This window comes from Helobdella robusta (assembly GCF_000326865.2).
Source record: "Helobdella robusta unplaced genomic scaffold HELROscaffold_14, whole genome shotgun sequence".
Taxonomy (NCBI): Eukaryota; Metazoa; Annelida; class Clitellata; order Rhynchobdellida; family Glossiphoniidae; genus Helobdella; species Helobdella robusta.
The window spans coordinates 3,498,043-3,519,468 of NW_008703782.1; the positions used below are offsets into that span (position 1 = coordinate 3,498,043).

The following is a 21,426-nucleotide window of genomic DNA, read 5'->3' on the forward strand; positions in this document are numbered from 1 at the left end:
ACAAACATGCATGCACTTCATAATTACATTAAAAACGTTTGAATTTCCAATTCACATACAATGTTGTATATTGTGAGTTAATACATGAACGTATGTATGTAATGCACCATACACGAAGTCGAGATGAATGCAAATGCAAAAGCGCAACATGGCTGTTTACATGTTGTAATATAAAATGGATGTTGTTTGTTTCCTATGCAATTGGTTAAGAATGTTTTCTATTTAACTTTGCCTATTCGTTTTCCTTGAGAAGCCAACAGCATTGCAAACAATTGCTGTTCGATAAAAATCGCTCTACATAGAGTAATCTCGTTCTCTTTTATTTGTACATTATACTGTCATCGTTTATAATAGACGTAAAAGTTTCACGAGCGGGTTTATGTGTATATGATAGGTATCAACTTTTTATGTTTATATCTCTTTGTACAAAAAAACTTCAATCAAATTAAAATAAATAAACATTACATTTGAATTACATTTGAATTAACTTTATATTAGGATTGGAAATTCTTTTTTATCCTAATAGAAATTTTTAATATCTTAATTTTAATTTTTTCATTTTACCCAAAAAAGATAAAACCAGAGTCGAGATGATACTGAATGAGTTATTTTGATATTAAAAAACGCTTAATTACAACATTTCAATAAATGATAAACGTTAAACACTTGTAACAAATTGCCCAAAAGTATCAAAACCAAATTAGCAAATTACGTTTCTCTAACCGAATTTTCCATCCAGTTGAAAACCAGCCAAGTTTTTTGTAGCTCCTTAGGATACACAGTTCATCAAAGCAAGTTAATTTTATTTCATTTTTACAATTATTTTAAACAAATATTTGCTCGTAAAAAGTTAATGACTTTGTCGTAGCCAGTGACGGCGCGTTCGTTTACGCGCTTGATTTTCGAACTTTTTGTCTTTGTAGGTGTTGCATGTATGGATTCTGATCTTCTTGTAGCCTTCAACGACTTCAATTTACATAATTATATATTCAATTGTCTTTTCAATTTTCTCTACAACCACATTTACATTATTTGATCATGTCGATGACATCACATCACGTTTCGACGCCTAGAAATTTCTATTCTTCTTGCTACTCCATCAAAAACTGCATCCATTGTGTTCTTTGAAGGTGTTTTGTTTACCAAAATTTCAAATGCTTCCATAACGTCTCAGACCCTCAGATCGGTGACAAGAAAAGCAGACGTACTTTAATTTCACCATCATGATACATTTTTGAATAAAACAATTCTTCTATGTTTTTAATTGAAAAGATTTTCAACATTTTTGATTTTATTGAAGATTCCTTCGACGTTTGTCATAAATGACGCGAGGATTGAATATTCGTTTAAGTATAACTATTTGGGGTTAAGATGACGATTTTCACTAAGTGAAATTTTGGCACTGAATTTAAGAAACCTACAACAACTCTAACCACATTTTTCAATCGTAAAGTTATTGAATAGCTTTCATTACAATTATAAAAAATAATTTTGGTTAGAGTTAGAACGTATCCCTCTAATACCATGGACGGGTCTCTGTTTTTGCTGCTGGCTGATATATACATATTTGTTATATTAAAAATATAGATAAACATAAAAATAAAATTATTGGTAAACGTTGAATGACATATTTCTCAAAAAATAAATTGCAGACTTTTTGTCGCTTGTACCACGTTTCTGATTACTTTTCCGTTTTGTAGTTTTTCGTTTGGGAGAAATTTTATAAGAAGATAAGCTCAAAACTGCATACTGTATAACTATTTGTAAAAAAACTTTTAAAAACTGATCACATCTACTACTCTAAAATGAATTTTTGTGCTTATGTGCTTATGAGCGTTATTGTCAATGTATGTATGTGGATCTGTTTCCTTGAGTGTATGTAATGTGGTCTGTATATGATAACGTATTTTGTGTGAATGTGTTCACTGCGTTAATTGGTATCAGTTGGTAAATGTGTGTGTGTGCGCGCGCGCGTGTGTGCGTGTATGTAAGAGAAGTCTTGCGCGTGTGAAATTTGTTGCTTATTTTTCAAGTGCTTCTGTTGCAAAATTATTCATTTCAGATCAAAAACTTTTTATCATCTCTTGTACGTTTGTGTAGAATTTCTATGTTCATATATGCCTGCTTTGCTTATATATATATTCTCAACCTACTTATTTTGTGATAAAAAATATTTTCATGTTCTCAATAGAAAAAGCATTTTTGTCAAAAGTTAATTAAAACTTCACACAATAAAATTTCAAACGCTCTCTGATGAATGTAGATTGGTTCATTTGTTACTATATCTGAGCTTGTAAGACCGAAATTATTTTACTTATAAATATTAAATGTGGGCTAAAAATGTCTGTCCATCCACTGGGGAAAAAATAAAATTCAATTAATAAGAAGAAATGTTCACTTTTTTAAATTTTTTATTGGGCTTGTCACGCTGTAGACAAAGACAGAAGTCTGCTATCGTGCTTCATGCTTCATCTGACTTAACATCGGCGCTCCATTGTTTTAGTGTCTTGGCGGAGACGTCCTCCTTGCTCATCATTCGTGGCTCCGAGGTTTGACGGGTAGTAATTTAAGTGGCAATCACGAAAATTCAATTTTACACTCATGTTTGTTATCAGTTTTTAAAAACTTATCAACAACGGATATGATATTTGGAATCAGCACACCGAAACACATAAAGATCACACGTGATATATATTGCAGTCAGAAAAATTGACGTACACTAGTGTAGAACATAAAAAAAATAAATGTAGAACATGATAGAAACATTCATTTCGCGAATCCATAATAAAAAATTCCGACTTTTCTAATGTTCCAATCTTCACAGGTTCATTTGTTTGGTGCTAGGTGCGAGTTCAAATAGTTCCGAATTTTCTTGTGCCGGTCTGTGTGATGCTTTGTAATAATTTAAGAACGTGATGTTATGCTTTTGTAATTGTAATAGATATGATTGTAGATATTGTAACATTTTTTTCAATGGATTTTGTGATTCTTTCATGGATATCATTACGATAGTCATTGTGATATAATATCAAGCTAGTTGATATGATACAAGTTATAATGTAGTTTTAGCTTTACAATACAACGATTATTGTATTTATTAGCATTAAATAGACAGTAGAAATAGACGCAAATAATCATTTTCAGATTGAATGATTTAAAAAATGAAATAATTCTTCACGAAATGTCAGTAAAACGCCCTGAAAATCAATCACATCTTATCGATAGATGTTTGCAAAATATTTCCACAACTCATTCCGACTGCATGCATTCCTCTAAGAGTGAACTGCATTGTGAGCTACGTACATTCCATGTTATTGCAATCATTTTTTGTTTTGGGTTTATTTTTTTGATTGTTTATCATTTTTCTTCTTATCAATTAGTTCATTTTATTCAATCAATCTATCGTATGTTAAATACCTTTATTCAAGTTGATTCGTCATCATCATCATCATCATCATCATCATCATCATCATCATCATCATCATCATCACTATCTTTCCCCTCTTCCTCCTTCTCCCTACTACTCCTCATCGTCCTCAATTTCTCCATCATCATTGCTGTAAGTTATCCACGGTTAACATTATCATTGTCGTCGTCTTCACCATCATCTTCACCATTGTTATCGTATAATCATTGTATAATCACCATCACCAATCATCATTTACTGCATCATCATCATCATCATCATCATCATCATCGTCGTCGTCGTCATCATCATCATCCTGATCATCAATTCATGATATTATTTGAAAGTAAAAACATACTCAAGTCATCCATCCATCTTAGCACAACTATTCCAAGCCCCATATAAAGAATGATAATAATGAGAAAAAAACCATTTGAAAAAAATTATATAAATCAACAGCCAAGAGCTCTGGTTATTTTTTTGCTTTGCTAAGAATAATACAGGATGAATACCAAATTCAATCTTGTACAAACGTATCAAGTTAGTACGTACGTACTAGATGTTAACACATTCAGTGGCGAATCCAGGTGGGGTGGTGCGGGACTGCCTACCCCCACCGCCAGACCATGAAAGAGGAAAATATGAAAGATTCATTTTAAAATATAGTAATAAAATATACGAAAATTAGCTAAAAAGAGTCATTAACTTGAGAATTTCAAAAATCATTTCTCACCGGAATAGGAATAAACGCAAATTACGGATATTATTAAAAGAACTCGTCTGCTTTAGAGTCTTAAAATCATGCCCGCCACCTCAAAAATTCTGGATCCGTCACTGAAATGGGACACTGAGTTTATTTAGATTTCATTTCACAGAGTGGGTATTAACGATTATTATTTTTATTATTATTAATAAATACTACTAGTTTGCGTCCGTGATGTCCATTCCGGTTTATATATAATGTTACCAATTTTTCAACTTTATCGATTAAAAAAGTTAAAAGTTACTCTCTCTCTTTTGCGTTTGCTTCAGAGGTTTCAACAACAAACACACACAGCGTACATGAATACGCGTGCAAACCACGCATCATACACATTGCATATTATAGGCGGGGATCTCTTTGTATTCGAACCTAGTTATTGCAATAGTATGACCAGGCGCGTTTAACCATTGAGCCATCACGCCTATAAAATTGACTATAAAAACTATCTCTGATGAAAATGTGAAGTTATTTAATGATTCACTTTTATTCAAATAATTTTTTTTTGTAAAATTCATTAAAAATGTATTAATTCATAAACTTTTATTGTGATAGTACATTTATATGAAATCTTGTTTCTGAAATTTGCAACTCAAATAAGATTCATTTTTGCGCTTTTTTAACAGTAAAATTGTTACTTAGCAATACTACTAAATATAATCGAGAAATTCTTTTGTGCGATAAAACATGAAAATTGAATTATTTTAATAAAAATTACAGATAATAATATTGTATTTTTTAAGCCAGGTTCATTTGTGCAAAGAATAGAGCTGTAATTGAGAAACATCATTGTGGAATTTGACTGTTGAAGAACAACTGATGGTTTGTGTTGTTGTTTATTGTGTAACTGCGTTTCTGTGTGTGTGTATGTGTGTTTGCTTGTGTGTAAGTATGTGATATGATATAAATTTCGTTCATTTAGGGGAGGTTGGAAAAATTCGTCATGTAATGAGGTTGATTATTGACAGTTTGTTGTTGTTGATGATGCTATGTTTATTGTTCGTTGTTTGTTGTCTCTTTACACGTAAGTTAGTTGCACCTGCTTCGATGTTTGCTGTTTATTTACTTATTTTAAAGTAATTTGATTTTTTTAGCTATTTGTTTTTAAGATATTTTTTGTTTGCTTTCGTCGGTGTTTATTAGATTATTTACATTTGTTTTCGTTACATATTGATTTTATTTTCAATAAATGTTATACAGTAAATAAATTTTATACAGTATTGTATGAATTGTTGGCGTTAATCAATTTAAAATTTGTCTTTTCAACTTTACGTACTAGAATTTCAATTTGTTGAAAATAAAATTATCCAAGTTCATCATGAAAATTGATATATATATATTTACAATATTCTATAAATTCTACCGAATGTTTGGCGTTAATATGTTTGTAGTTCGTTTTTTCGTTCGTTTTGTAGTTCTAACTGAATTGTTGAATCTATGGGATCACTGTGATGTTGATTGCATTGTCAAGAATGAACTAAACTTATGCCGGAAAGAATTTATAAATGCATATATGCAATCATCAAAACTAAAACTTCGAAAAAACGAACTACAAACATATTAACGCCAAACATTCGGTAGAATTTATAGAATATTGTAAAAATTATGGTCTATTACCAGCATATATATATATATATATATATATATATATATATATATATATATATATATATATATATATTAACAAATTTAGTTGAAAAAGGTTACAAAACGCGTCATGAAACGGAAGAGTTTAGAAACAATTGCGGTTATTTTATTTAAACCACGACGATTAATTTTTTAAAATAATAATGGGGGATTACTCTGTAAGATTGTAAACATCTCAGCATTTCTTCACAAAACAAAGCACTCTCAAGGCCATTGACGACTATAAAAATCTAACCACCGCATGATACGCACATTTTGGAAACCGATCTCATTCAAACCATTACAGCTCGCGATAACAACACAAGGAACTGAACTGGACTGAACATCTCCAGTTTCAGTTAACTCGCCAACCAAGTGTCCAACAATGGTATTCAGTAGGTAAGTGAGGTAAACCTATTTTCAGCTGAAACACACATTGCAAATGATAACGCATTATTGGGCAGTCAGTCGTGAATTTATATTACGATTTGGTATTGAACATTGAAACAAAAAATAATTGAAACAAAGTAAGCTTGCGGCATCCACAAACTTTGTTGCGCAAATATTTTTACAGTTTAACTATTGAATTTCAAATGCAAACTTACAAAAAATATTTTACCTGCGAAATTACAAAATTATCTGAAATAAAAACTGAAAAAAAAATTAAAAAATCAAAATTAAGAAAAAAAATTATTCAGAGTCAGAAAAAGAAGAAAAAAACAAAAGAATCAATAAACAAACAACGGAGATTTGTTTAAATTGTAATTTTTCTAAAAAAATGCAACATCTGTGAGCAATTTGCTAAAAAGCAATTACTGAAATGAAATAAAATAATTAGTTTGAAAGTGGCTGAGCCTCGTTAAAAGTTGGTGCAAAATTTCTTTGAATGCAAAACAATTCGGAAATATGACGAACATGTTCTTTCATCAGCGTAAAACATCACATCCGTTCAGTGGCAGATCTTGGAGACCATGGCTCCTCCCATTGTTAGCAGCGTTGTTATTAGAAGTCGGTAAAACTCAGTTTACAGACAGGAATATTTATCATTTTTAGTTTTTAGAGTTAGCATTACGAATTACGCACTAAGATTCATTTCTTTTTGGGGATGTGCCTCTGATTTAAGAGTTAAGCTGGTAGTTTGTTTCTAGACTACAGATTGTGAAAATATAATTAAGACCGACTAACGTAAAAAGGTAAAAAACGTTTATGAAAATAGAGAATTTGCATGAGATTTGTAATATGTACGTATTACGCAACGATCCTAAATCATGTAAGTAGTACACAAATTCCTGTGCCTGAAAATTTATGGATTAGTAATGGAAATCTCGACATTTTGATACATTACTATGTTACCTTGGATCGATAGAAAAGTTATTACATTATATATTGTTATTACGTTATCCTGAATTCAAGTCAAAGCGATAGACAATTCAAAATTCATCTAAATTGGCAGTAAAACTGTAAAACTTTAACATTTTCTAATAACAATTGCAAGTAAAAGATTGGTTTATAAGCTGATAATTCGCATTTTTATGTTGATTAAAGCAAGAACACTGATGCCACCTAGTTTTAAAAATTACTTACTAGTTTATGTAGCTATGACATGCATTAACATAAATCTAAAGAATTTGATGGTGAACAATATAAGGAACAATACAAGTTGTTTTAATTTAAACAGTTGATAAACCAAAAAGATAATGAAAATATAATTAAGACCGAAAATGTTAGAAAGTAATTGTTTATGGAAAGTGAGAATTTGTATGAAAGACGTTTGTTAGTTACATAACGTTCAAAAACCATTTTAGGAAAAGAAAATACTGAAAAAATTACATTAATAACATTATGAAACTGAATAACTGAAAATATTATTATCATAAATTTTTTTCGGTTGGTTATTTGTGATATCTACCAATCAATCGACAAACAAACTCGTTGTTTAATTTTGATTGTTTCGTAATATTTTTTTTTAATTCAGTATAGTTTAATTTGAAAAATTAAACATAACAAAACCAATTTCGGAGAAAGAGAATAGACAATAACTATTTTTTGATAATGAAACACGAAATCTTTTTTGTATGATGATTTCAACTAGGCCCTAGGGAATGCATGTTAGCATTACATAATTGCTTGGTGTTTATTGAAGCACGCTGTCTTGATGAACTTGAGATGTTTTGCTAGAATTACACTCACTACAACTGTTATAAATTGCATGTAATAATTGTAAAGTATTTTTATTTGATTACACATTACACTCTTGTTATCTGAAAATATCTACTACTATATCGTCAGTGTTTCTGTTTTCGTTTAAGTATTTCCTCGTCGGGATGTATTACTTCAAGATAAGTATATAGATAGACACAAAGAGAAACGTTTAGACAGGCACACACACACACACACACATACAAAAAAACATAAATACAAAAATAAAACCTCATATATAGATAAGCGTGGATTTAAAACAACTTTGATAAATTTTTCACCATGATTTTTAATGAGATGTATGTATTGTATTGAGAATGATAATATTTATTTGACTTGATGTTATTATTGTTACAAGGCACATGATCATAAGCTGACAGATGAAGAAGTGGCCGGTTGGTTCTTTGCAATACATATTTTTTTCATTTTAATTTTTAATTAATTACAGATTTCAATAAATATATTGCATTTTTAGTATTTTCAATTGGTTACTGGAGTTTTTTTCAAATTCATGCGAGTGCATCATTAATTATAAAAAATGATTGATTCAAAGGAGAATTATTGTAGTAATTAAATGTGTGGCAAAAGGCTCAATCAATCCATAAAAATATAAAGCACTAAACAAGAGCAGATTTGAAACAATGTAGTAAGTGAATGAGTCATGTAAGCGAAATTGCATTGCGGTAGCGGTTTTTAGAAAAGTCATTAAAACAATAACATACCTGATGAAAAGTAATAAAATTTCCACAATGAATGTAATCCCAAATAAGAAGGATTACATTTGTTTTCTGCCAAGCCAGCACTTCAGCGTTTGAATAAGAAAAGGAAGTCGTAAATGTAAAACATGCACCGGCGCGCTTATCTGCAATAATGGGACTTGCAAACCAGACCTTAATTTTATGAGTATATGATGCTTTTTGTTGGCTGGGAAGCCAGGCTTTGTTTGAGTTATTAGCGCTCAATTATGCACTCTAAATTCAAGTTATATGTTTTCTGATTGAGAATAAATTCGCAAATTATACGCTATAAAATCAATATATATTATTATAGTTATAAAGTATTAAATTATAGTTTTTTTTCATAATACGAGTAGAAAAAATTTAATGGATAATAAGTACCTGACAACGTGTTTAGACGCGGTAAACGCTGCAAGAGTACATTAGCTAGATACGTACTTGTTGTTGGGAGCTTCAAGAAATATTATTCTTCTCATGAAACAAATTATGTATTTTTGTTTTTCTAAAAAATTTTGAAACTAATTCTGGTTTCAAGTTACAAATTTACTAATTGTCTTTTCCAAAGAATATACGCAATTTACGCAATTTGATGATGGTATATTATCTTTTATCTAATTATGTAGTTTGCGTGCGTGCGTGCGTGTGCGTGTGCGTGCGTGCGTGTGTGTGTGTGTGTGTCATACTACGTGGATTCCAAGAGTAATATTTTTTCTTTTTTTATTTTGTAGTTAAACTAATTAATTGGTTTGATTTAGTTTCACAACTTTATAATTATTTGTTTTACCATTTTTAACACCTTCATTTATTTATATTTTAAATTAATGCTTTGTTACTAGTATTTAATTTAATGAAACTGAAATATGCTTTAAATAAATGCAGAATTCCGAGAAGCTTTTAGTCTTTTTGACAAAAATGGTGATGGGACGATAAGTTCGACCGAACTTGGTACCATTATGCGGTCCCTCGGTCAAAATCCGACCGAGTCAGAACTCCAAGATATGATCAATGAAGTGGACGTTGACGGTCCTCGATGGCTTTTTGTTTATTATAAAACCATTAAACATTTTTAGTATGTTAAGAAATTCAACTTTGTATAAATATAAGAAAATAGAGAATGATAAATTTTGGAAAAAATTAAGTTTTGAAATTTTGAAAAGTGACTATCAATAATAGTTTGTTTTGGATTTGAATCATATTCATTCGTTCTTTGTTTGAACTTTGCAAATTGTTATTTGACTAAACAACTGTCGAGAATGTAGAACACGTTGAACCACTGCGCAGGCAATGGAACGATTGATTTTGACGAGTTCCTCGACATGATGGCCAAAAAGATGAAGGAGACAGATAGCGAGGAAGAACTTCGAGAAGCCTTCAGGGTTTTTGACAAGGATGGAAATGGGTTAGTTGCATGACGTGGCGTGAACGTTTTCTTTATATTTGAAAAGATTACAGTATTTTCTTTGGTTTGCGTCCCGATTTTTTCAAAAATAAAGTGACGCAACCTAAACACAAAATATTGTCTTGGGTGGTTTCATAAGTTGTCGTAAAAATCAATATAAAATTGTAATTTTTTCAAAAAAGAGTTTAATGACAAACTCAGTATTAAAAATTTGAACCATATAAAAAGAAATACTTTATTCTCTTAACAACTTTTCAACAATTTTATCAGTTGCAGAATAAAAGTTGAACGTGAAACATTGCAGGTACATCAGCTCGGCAGAACTCCGACACGTGATGACAAATTTGGGCGAGAAGTTGACAGATGAGGAGGTGGACGAGATGATTCGGGAGGCTGATCTGGATGGTGATGGAACCGTCAACTACGAGGGTTTGTTTGTTGGAAGAAATTGTTTCAAAGATTTTTCGGTCAAAATCTTTCGATTCAAGCGGGCTTAGTACCTAAATTTTTTATTCAACAGAGCTTTATGGTAGTTCTATTACAAAATTTTTTTAAATTCTAAATTGAGATATAAAAATGTTTTTTAAATATTTGAAATGTTTATCACCATTTAGAGTTCGTGACGATGATGACAGCAAAGTGAATCCCTTCAAAACTTACGTGTACTCTCATTTATGTGAATTGTCATTCATGTATTCCTAAAACTTGCAATATCCGGACAACATCATTTCTGATATTTAATATAAAAACTTTCCTTTTATGTTCTTGAAATGTTTTCTTTTTATTTTTGGCCGAGTGATACGAAAGAAGCAAAATTTGATGAAATTTTTTGCATGGATTGTGTTGCAGAACCATAATGAATTTATGTTAACCATTTACCAATTTCGAACCAGTGAGAAAGATTTCATTTTAAAGAGTCGCACCCAAATTTCATTAAGTTAACCTGAGACATTTTTATTGTACGTTTGACTTCGTATCTTAACTTCTTCATTTAAAAGATAGATTTAAAATGGTTGTTTTTTTTTATTTAAAAGAATATTTGTGTTATGTATTTTATTCATGATTAATTGTAATTTTTTTTAACCTTTTGATCTTTAATTGTTTTAAACTTAGAAAAATTATTTCAACTGATATTCAGACTTTACGCCAGGTTTCATTTGACATGTAAATTAAAATTTTTGAATGAATTTTGTTAGGCTCTCCTTAATACATGTTGGAGTTTTTTTTCTATTTTTCATTATTTTTTCATCAATCGAATAATTAATTGTACAACTAAATAATGTGTAACTACTGTTGAAACTTTATTTACAAAAATTATTCTTTTGTTGGAAACAAGAGTTTAGAAATGAACGAGTTAAGATTGAAAGTACAATCGATTCACATTTTCAAAATGTGACGTCTAAATATTACACTATAAAGATGAACAAAATTAATTTTCAAAATTAAAAAAAACTGATTGAAAAAGAAATTAATTGAACGTATTCCATACATCACATCAGCGAGGAGAAAGAAAGAGTGGAGGTTATGATATGTAGTTGGGCAGAAATTGTAGGATGAAGTAGGCGATGATCAGGTTGACTGTAACAAGGAAGAGCCAGGACCAAGATGTGTATCTCCGTAACCAGGCTTGCTGTGTTGGTGAGATCAAACAAAATATTAAAAATCATACTTATCTAGAACAACTGTGTAAAGTGAACTAATAAAAAGTTATAAACTGAACTGACATTGTTCGAAAGTTGGGCGACTACCAGCGTCTGCTCAGAGGACGAAGTTTTTGGAACGTTGGTTCTGGGAGGGTTGAATGTTTTGTTAGCAAAGGATGGAGACAAACTTGAGAACGGGGAATTTTTACTAAGACTACTAGTTGGTGTTGGTGTGTTTGTCTTTGGAACTCCTCCGATGAAGATGTCGATGGGGTCTTTGTTGCGTTTCAGTCGGTTCCTCTCGAAAACGTTCATTTGTGGAACGAAGGAAGATACGTTCGTGCTGGTGTCGTCTGATCTCGAGAACTTTGATGATGGAAAGTCAAGATCTGACATGGGAGGTGGATCTCTTGCTGCATTTGAACATTTGGAAAATTAAAACTTTGTTTTGTGAAGAATATGAAAATGTGTTATAAACATTATTAAAATTATTTTGAACAGGTTCGCACTCTAAAAATAATATCAAAAATCATTTTATTAATACTTTTCTTACTTAAATTTCTATTCCTTGACACATTTGAAAACTGTTCGTTCTTTTGCGGAAAATTTTGAAAATTACTTTTATTGGAGGAGGTAACGGGGTTTGAGAGATTTGTTTTGTTGAACGTCTGAATGTTTGGCGAGATGTTGTATGAAGTGAGGTTGCTGCTCGTGGGTTTGTCACAAGCATCACGAGCATCTTGTTTGGAATTGAAAGTTTTTTCATTTTGATCGAATGTTTTGTAACTCGTTTGAGACCTGCTGCTGTCCAACCGCTTAATTGTTGTCTCGTTATTTCTCGACCAAATAGATGGATGACGGAATGAATTGTTTAGTATTTGTTTTATCGGATTATTGGAAGAGCTGTCCTTCTTGGCAAACTGAACGTGGTTCTGTGAGTCTGGATTCCTTTTCTCGTCGGTGTCCGATAAGTTTGATATCGATATCGAGTATCGAATTTGGTTAGGATCGACTGTGCTTAAATCTGAAATCATTCAATCATTTTCAAAGATTTATCTATTTGCGGACTCTACTTCAAATTATAAAATATTTTTTTAAATTTAATTTCCATTATTCGGAATTACGATATTTTTTGACAAGGTTAGAGCATATACCGATATTAGCGTTAGCACTTTTCGTGGATATCTGATGAGCGTTTGCCGAATCCAATCTTGCCTGCTCGGCTGCTACCTCCGCTTGTTCAGCTCTGACTCGTGACATCTTCATCCTTCAAACGTTTCATAAGACAAAATTCTATCGCAAATAATTGGAATAAATAATGATTTTGATGATAAAGATTGAAAAGCTTTATCTGAAAAGTCACTTCTGAGATGTTCAATTAAATGTCTGAGATGTTCTGAGAGGTTCAATTAATATTATCCGTATTTATAATGCGACACTTTTAGTGTATGTTTTTATTGTTCACGTTTAGAATAGATAGAAAAATTAATCCATATTTTGTCAACTAATAATCATTTTTAATTAAAATACTCCTTATTCAAGAGATAAGTTATCTCGTATGATATTTTAAAGATATCTTGAAAAAATTATTTCCAATTGCTGAAAAATGATACTAACTATCTAAGAAAAACACGACAAAAATTGGATAAAAATAAAATAATAAATTGATGAAAATATCAAATGTTTCCGGACGCTGTTTATTAGATAAATGTGAAAATTCATACTTTTTAAATTTTTTTCTCAAATAATTTATGTTCAACTTTTTCTATAAATGCATTTATGATGTCTATTTTTATCACGTAATTACTCAAATTTATAAACAATTTTCATTATAAAAAATTTGTTTACGAAAAAATTTTTTCAGCAAAATAAAATTTTTCAAAAACTTAAGCATTATAAATCATAAATTTGATGTTTTAAAAACCTAACCAGACAGAAATGCAAATAAGAATTGGGTTTCAGTTCAGTTCAAGTAGACAAAAAATATTTGTGATAATTTAAAATAGAATATTGAGTAACACGTGACTAAAACGTGAGAAACATGTTTTAACGAAATTCTATAGGAATGTTGTAACAGTTTTTTTTCTACAAGAAATGTTGCAATATTTTCAGCTATTTGTTAATAGTCAACGTTTAACATAATTTAAAAAAGATTGTTTAAGAAATTAAAATAATCAACGATAAATATGAGGCAAAAATAAGTAAAATGTGTAGAAAGTTTAAAAATGTTTAAAAATCGAAACCAGCCTATTCATAGCAACTTCTGTTTTTTGTATGGCGATCTGGGATGCTTTCGCGGCTTCACTGACTGCTGAATCAATCTGCTCCCTCAGCCTACCTGCTCTCATGGCGAAGATCGAACTTTTCTTATTCGTCATGGCTGCTGAGTTCAATTATTTTAATTACAAAAAATGATAACTAGTAATTTTTTTTTTAAACAAGAGATGTTTATTTGTAGGCTTAATTCCACTGTAGTTAAAAGAATGACTGCTAATGACTTATAAGAACTATGTTGCATTTTTGTAATAGTGAAATCGTTATTGTAAATATTTGTTGGCGTCTGCTTTGCAGGTGTTGTACTGTATAATTGGATTGTTCTGCTTCACCGATGTTTGTATTGTTTACGACGAAATTTTTACTACAAGTCTTGCTACAAATTTTTGCAATATTTAAAAATTCAAACTACGAAGAACTCACCAGCAACGAGAATGTTGTTCTTGTACTTGCCCTCCTCAACTGACCCCTCTGGGAAAATGGTCTGCCCGTAGCCGTTCTTCTTGTTGTTGAACCATTCACCTATGTACTTCAGACCGTCCGAGCGCGAGCAAATTCCGTAGCCGCATCTAATTTGCATAAAATATTACGATCTTATTTGGGCCAGAGGGGAGTCTGATACGAGATTCGTCATTTATTGAAATTAATTAAAATATTCATTTTCCTTCCTAAACTTCAAAAAGTGTTTTATTTTCTAAAGAAAGATTCTAATAACAAAAAAATTTTCACTCTAAAAAGTTTTTTACTCTAAAAATTTTTTTGCTACTCATAAACTTCAAAGCAATTTTATTCAAACAGACTATAAAACATAAACGAAAAATAGCATAAAGAAACGGTTTAAAATATGACAATCTTAATATAACCACTACTGCTGAAATAATAAACAGATGGCGGTACAGAAACCTCTTATCATTCTTCCACTCGCCAGAGTAGCACTCAGTCATGTTGCCGTCGATGACGTCACTCTGACTGACGAAGCTGACTTCAGTTTTGTCGGTGGCTGCCGATTTGTTGGAGTCTGCACTGGCGAGGCTTCTTATGGAGCCGTGTGCCCTTCTTATCGGGGAGCCCGAGGCACTGGCGGGTAGTGATCTAGTGCAGATTATTTTCAACATTTTGATTTGGTCAATTAAAATACTTTATTGAGATATTTTACGGTGTAATAGAATAAATGTTTTAATATATTTACACGCCAACGATAAAGTAAATTGATCTTCGTCATCAATTGTTTGCACTTTTGTGTAAAAAGGGACATTGGACATAAGTATTATCTGATTTTGAAAACATTATTTTTGTTAAATATTTAAAAAACTGTTTAAAACTATTTTATTTAAAATTTTTTTTTAAACTTAAGTCAAATACTTTTAGAAACAACCAATTTTGATGCAATGAAAAATGAAACACAAATCAAGAGCCATATAATAATTTTTTGGAAGAGCACCTATTGTAAATGCCTGTACTTTCACAATATCCATTGCTGTGTGTGTGTTTGTATCTCAAATTCTAGGAATATTCTCTCAAAGAAAAAATACATTAGGAACTCAGTCCCAATCAAGTCAGCACACGTGCCAACAGAGAAGAATAACTATGACAGAATATGCTGCAATGCTGTCCTACTAAGAAGCTCTTTATTATTCTCTTTTATTGTTTGCCTATTGGACAAAGTTTGTGTGATGTGGCAATTATATTTTTTATTTTAACACATTTGAATGTTACAAAAAAAACCGTCAGCCAATCAAAATCTTAAAGTGAAAATTTTGAAATTTCTCATAAGCGATACAATTTAACTACGTTAATTAAATCTTCTCTTGGAATCTTGAAATCTTAGTTAAACCATTTGGAAGAAAAATTTGTAGTTTTTTTGTGTGGTCTTGTTCATTTGATTTTAGCAAAAATTATATCATTATTTAAATTTTTTTGGTTCTGTCAACATTATAGCAATTAAATTACATCACCATGTTTACAAAAACATTTCACAATCAGATGAACAATGGACAAATCATCGTTAATACAATGTTTTTCTCAATCAAATCAAATTTAACAAACATTTATGAACGAATTATCTATAACAGCCAACTAACTTGATGAAATAATTTACTAACTCAGCAACAAATATGTTATCAAAGACTGCAAAGCTATCCTTTCTTGATCAGCCAAAGCAAATACTCTTACAATATAACATGTTACTATTCAAGTTCTCCACGGCCGATTGAAAAATGTCAAAACTCTCTCACCCACATACAATCATTGGTGACACATGTACATTCATGAACGTATTTTTTTAATGTTATCCTGATAAACGCAAGTTTTTTTTTATTTTTTTTTATTAGTCTTTATTATTGCAGCTCTGACATACGCAGAACCACTTACAATGTTACAGATATATTATGTTATCTATATATCTTTTATTATGTTCTTCTTTTCTTCATCTATTTATTTGAAGTAGCCATCTTTTGCCACAAAGGCTGTTTATCCTTTTCACACGACGTACACATGTATTTATGTGCACGCGCAAGCACCGCATCATATACGCTGAGTATATGACAGCCATTGAGATGTTTGACTCAGCGACTATTTGAACCACCGAGCCATCTCGCGCGCCAACATGCGACAACTTACGTCGTCTACCCATTTATCAACCTCGAAAGGATGGACGGCTGGGTTGACCGGGGGTCGGCTACTCGGATGAATCTGTAGAAACTACAGAATTCGAACCCGGGTCGTGGGAGTGGTAGACGGACACGCTAACCACTCGGCCACGAGACCCCTAGAAGTACTTTTGTCGTACAGAATTAAAAATAAAATGAAAACAAATATAATGTAACATATTCACAACAAAAAACACACAATTTTTGTAAGAATTTTTCCAAAATACAAAACTTTTTATTATACAAAAAATTTTCTGGCACATAAATTGTGCAGGAATATTATTTTTTAGTTTTATGTGTTACGTGAGTTGAAACAATTACATACGAATCCCAGTTCCTGCCTTGCGTCACACACACACACAAACACACACACCACACACACCTACACACACGTTCAGGTGAGATGCTTTAATTCATTTTGCGTATGAAGGAAATTTTTTTTGGGAGATCGTTAGTGAAGAATAATGATGAAGTTAGTGAGATCGCTTTTTCACGACATATCGTATCAAATGATTATGTTTGGCTTTCTTATACTCAGAGCTTATCTGATGGAGACGAAATAAATCAACAAGAAATATAAGTTTTATAAAATAATGGTTGACATTAGCTAAATTGTTGTTAGAACAAAAAAACAACAGCCATATACGACATACGTTCTTATTTTCCCCAAAACATCACGAAATAGAAATTTATTTAATTGCCTGAATGATAGAAAACAATCTAAGTAATCAAACAGAAGAAAACATGGAGTTGTTGATCGTGATGTTGTTAATAAGAGTTGAAAAAGATCTGTTAAAACAGTTGTTGAGAGAATTTAATTTTGAGGTTATAATTTTTTTTGTTCATAAAAACGCTAATGTTCAAGTAACAATTTTTTAGTTATTTTACCAGATCCTATCTTTTCACATTTTAAAAATGTTTCAGCGTTTTAACGTTTCAACACAACCTGCTTTGAGTGTATGATTTATTTTGGAAATATTGATATCATCACATTAGTTTGATTGATTATAAAAGCTAACTATAAGATTTAAACAAATTATACTAGGTTTGTCTTAGCACCTTGATGCAGTGCGTGAGTTTGAAAAAGTTTTAAAAAATTTGTAAAAAAAAATGAAATGCCTAAAACTTGTTTTTTGTGCGTATGTGTGTGTATTTGTGTGTGTGTGTGTGTGTGTGTGTGTGTGTGTAAAATAACATTTCAAAATGACAAGTAAATCATATTTTATGTTGACTTGTACATTTTTCTTGAGGGAAGCCAAAATTGCCCTTTGCAACACTTCAACGTCATGACCCATGACCTTGCTTTTGCTTAACCAAGTTTATTTGACTTGTTTCTTTAAAAATATCCTAAAGACTGAGCAAAATTGATGCTTGTGGTGGAAAATTTGACAAACGTTTGGGACCACTGTTTTTTTTTAAATGTCAAATGTGACTCTGCCTAAACAAAATATTGATATGGACAAAAATGTTTTGTATTCATGTCGTGGTCGGTAGTTGATGTTGATATAAACATGGATGCATATTGAGCCAATGGTTGAACTTTTATTTGAAATTTGAGACTGTGGGATGATGATAATAAAAGGGGATAGAAACTCTGCCAGATATAAATAACAAACTGATAAAATGTACATTCTCACCAACAGCATTTTGATATCAACATTAACAGCTCTCAAAATACTATAACATCCACATTTGAAATGATATTTCAAAAAAAATTGTATCACGTAGCGTCATACCGAACGAATGGCGGTGAACAAAGATATTAGCACACCGAACAATCGAGAAAGATAACATCGCTTAAGTAGCCTCACTAAGGATGATTAAGTGTCATTTTAACAAAAATGAAGTTTCTTTCTTATTGAAATAAATTGTAAATTGATAATTTGTGCAAGAGGTGTAAGCATCAATAACGCAGATCAGCAGTTCGCATTGAGTTCTGACTGTAGGAATTTTGTTTCCATTCCCAAATGTTATCGCCATGAAATTTCATATTGAGAATAAAACAGAAATGTTATTTATACTTCATCTTGTGTGTAACTAGATGCACAATTAGTCATTTTAATTGCCAGGCGAGACGGTTTATGTCTTCAAACGTATTCTACATTCTCCACCACTTGCATGCATTATCAAATTAACAGCAAATTACGAGCGTTGAAACGAGTGTGTCGGCTTGAAACGAGCGCGCCAAATAGCTAATAAAATGACCATAAAATGTCTGCTCGTGCATTTAACATGTAGTTAGAGGGGAGACAGTTTTGACATGTTGTAAAATAGATTGGTGGTTGGTCGCATGTACGTTTGAGTGCACGCGTTCGCATGAACACACACACACACACGCACACACACACACATACATACAACACATCATACAGACATTTTTTTTGTACACAAAGGAACAAACACTAAATAAAAGTTAAAATGATAACAAATAGCAGTGTAGTTATAACATAATACTAACTTGAAGAGAAGCAGTGTAATACATGTTTGATAAAATATAACCTTCTCCTTTGAAAGGATGAAGTGCAGTATAAAAAAGAGCTCTCGTACGAAACGTGCTCACCCCACGAAATGCGATTAGAGAAAATGAAGATAAATTCACTTTTAATACACGCATTCCTTTTTATAGTGCGTGCTAGCGCCAGTGCTATGTGCGTGTGTTGTTGTGTTTGTTTGTTTATGAGTTTGTTTATTTATTTATATGTTTGTTTGTGTGTGTCTGTATTAATAATTTTTTATGTATGTATGTGTGTGTGCGTGTTAATCCGTTTCTTTTATTCGGGCTGTACTTTACTGTGACGTTTTGCTTGTGTGTGCAAAAACTGTGCATGCATACATAGGCTACATGATAGCAATGTTTCTAAATTTCTAAAATAGAACGACAAGCTATCAAAATCCCGCCGAATATTAGACGGGTAGTTTGTGAAACTTTCGGCACAAGTGATGAAGAAAAGATATCGACTGGTTGATTTTTCCATTTTAGTCTTAAAAACCTTTCCTTTTTTTGGTTTTGGTTGGCATACGACTTGACGCGCATGTATTAAGAAGATAATAAACCAAACCTTTATGCCTATAAATTTTTTAAATTATAAACCGTTTAACTTTTACTTTTGATTAACCTTCTTAGTTGCAAAATATCAATTATATCGCGTAATTTTTCAGTTTTACAAAATTTTACAAGATAATTTAAAATCTGTTAATAAAAATTATATCATCCAATTTATTCAAATTATTTTTTTTTTGTAAAAAATTGAATTAGTCGTGAAAGCCATAAATTTTTATTTAGAAAAATATCTTCTTTCACTTACCGAAACGTGTTTTTAACATGTCTACTCAACCTCCTCTAATCTTTTCTCTCCCCCCCCCCTCTCTCTTTCTCTTTCTTTCCTCCTCTTTTTCCCCTTCCATCAATTCTTTTAACTATTTTACTTCTTTCAATTCTTCTATATTTTTATTTTATTTCCATTTTCAAATTTATTTTTTGCCATTTTAACAGTTTCACTTCAATAATTATCACTAATAGATTCTAATGTTACTACAAATTAGATTAATTTTAGGCTAATTAGACAAAACCAACTAATGAAAATGATTCTGTCTTTGCAACTGAAATTTCGTCTGTTGATATTGTAAGTACAACAACAACAACGACGACGACAACAACAACAACAACAAAAAAACAACAACAACAACAATAACAACAACAACGAAGTAGACAGTCTATCGAGAAGAATAATATTGCTAATGGTTCGAGAACTTATCTCTTGATTAGGATCATGTTGTTAAAGAAAATAAGGCAGAGAAAATATCTGAAATATGCTTTCTTCTCTACAAGTTGAACGTGTTGTGACAGCTTTAGATACATGAGTTTGCTGAAATTTTCAACTTTTAAGAGTTACAAATTAATGTATATATTTATTTTTTATGATTGATTTATTATTTATTTTCCCATGACTATGATTAACTTGTGATGTATTAAATAGGAGCAGTTTGTGTTCTTTTGACTGTGTGTAGTTCAAAATAGATTCAAATGGAAAATAGATTCAAATGGCTTCTTAACAAGTTGTGCTAATAAACTCTCAAGAACATCACATGGAATTGAAAATATGTACATCGACCATAAAATAAGAAACCCTCCCCAACAGATATGAAACCAGCCAAAAGAACATTTTGAAAAATACGACCATCACCATCATTTGAAATGATGACATCATCATCATCATAAGAATGATGACATCATCATCAGCGGTGACAAGAACGCTAATATCGTTAAGAGAAACACCGTACCATATTCATGTGAGAATAAATAACACCATTAACATCATCATTATCATCGTCAATTTCATCATCATGACTATATACATCTCTAGCATTGTTATCATCGTCATCGTCATTGCCATCATCACCATCGTCTTCATCTTCACCATAATCGCCACGTTCGGAAACATTGACTACAGCAACAACCAATTTCACATTTACATATTTTGCATTATGAAGACGCATGCATTCCAGCGTATGAGGCGGGCAAGGCAAGACATTCAATCAAACAGTTCGTGAATAAGCTTTATTATCTCTTCTGAGAAATCCATAGAAACAACAATCTGTTTGTTGCATTCTCTATGTTGTGGAAGTCTTTGTGTTTATGATAACGAATTTCAAAATTGTGAATATTTCATTCATTCGTTCGTTCGTTCGTTCGTTCGTTCATTCATTCATTCATTCATTCATTCATTCATTCAT

The 21,426-nt window shown here is 31.3% G+C and overlaps 3 protein-coding genes across 3 annotated transcripts; 1 reads left to right on the forward strand and 2 right to left on the reverse strand.

Moving 5' to 3' along the window:
• Positions 1–262: 262 nt before the first annotated feature.
• On the forward strand, positions 263–10,963 carry HELRODRAFT_110019 (hypothetical protein). The gene is made up of 8 exons (XM_009014860.1): positions 263–394; positions 740–795; positions 4,910–4,988; positions 8,350–8,386; positions 9,608–9,751; positions 10,010–10,127; positions 10,432–10,556; positions 10,742–10,963. The coding sequence occupies exons 3-8, from the start codon at positions 4,986–4,988 to the stop codon at positions 10,768–10,770; spliced, it is 456 nt and encodes a 151-aa protein (XP_009013108.1). The 5' UTR covers positions 263–394; positions 740–795; positions 4,910–4,985; the 3' UTR covers positions 10,771–10,963.
• A 455-nt stretch (positions 10,964–11,418) lies between these two features.
• Positions 11,419–13,030, reverse strand: HELRODRAFT_190716 (hypothetical protein; the record flags this gene model as incomplete). Its single annotated transcript, XM_009014861.1, has 4 exons — positions 11,419–11,757; positions 11,852–12,183; positions 12,390–12,794; positions 12,943–13,030. 4 exons carry the CDS (start codon positions 13,028–13,030, stop codon positions 11,650–11,652), a joined length of 933 nt encoding a protein of 310 aa, XP_009013109.1. The 3' UTR covers positions 11,419–11,649.
• Positions 13,031–14,016: 986 nt separating this feature from the next.
• On the reverse strand, positions 14,017–15,006 carry HELRODRAFT_146729 (hypothetical protein; the record flags this gene model as incomplete). Its single annotated transcript, XM_009014862.1, has 3 exons — positions 14,017–14,136; positions 14,457–14,613; positions 14,948–15,006. Coding segments are annotated over 3 exons (336 nt in total), but the record flags the coding sequence as incomplete, so codon positions are not given.
• Between the last annotated feature and the right edge of the window lie 6,420 nt (positions 15,007–21,426).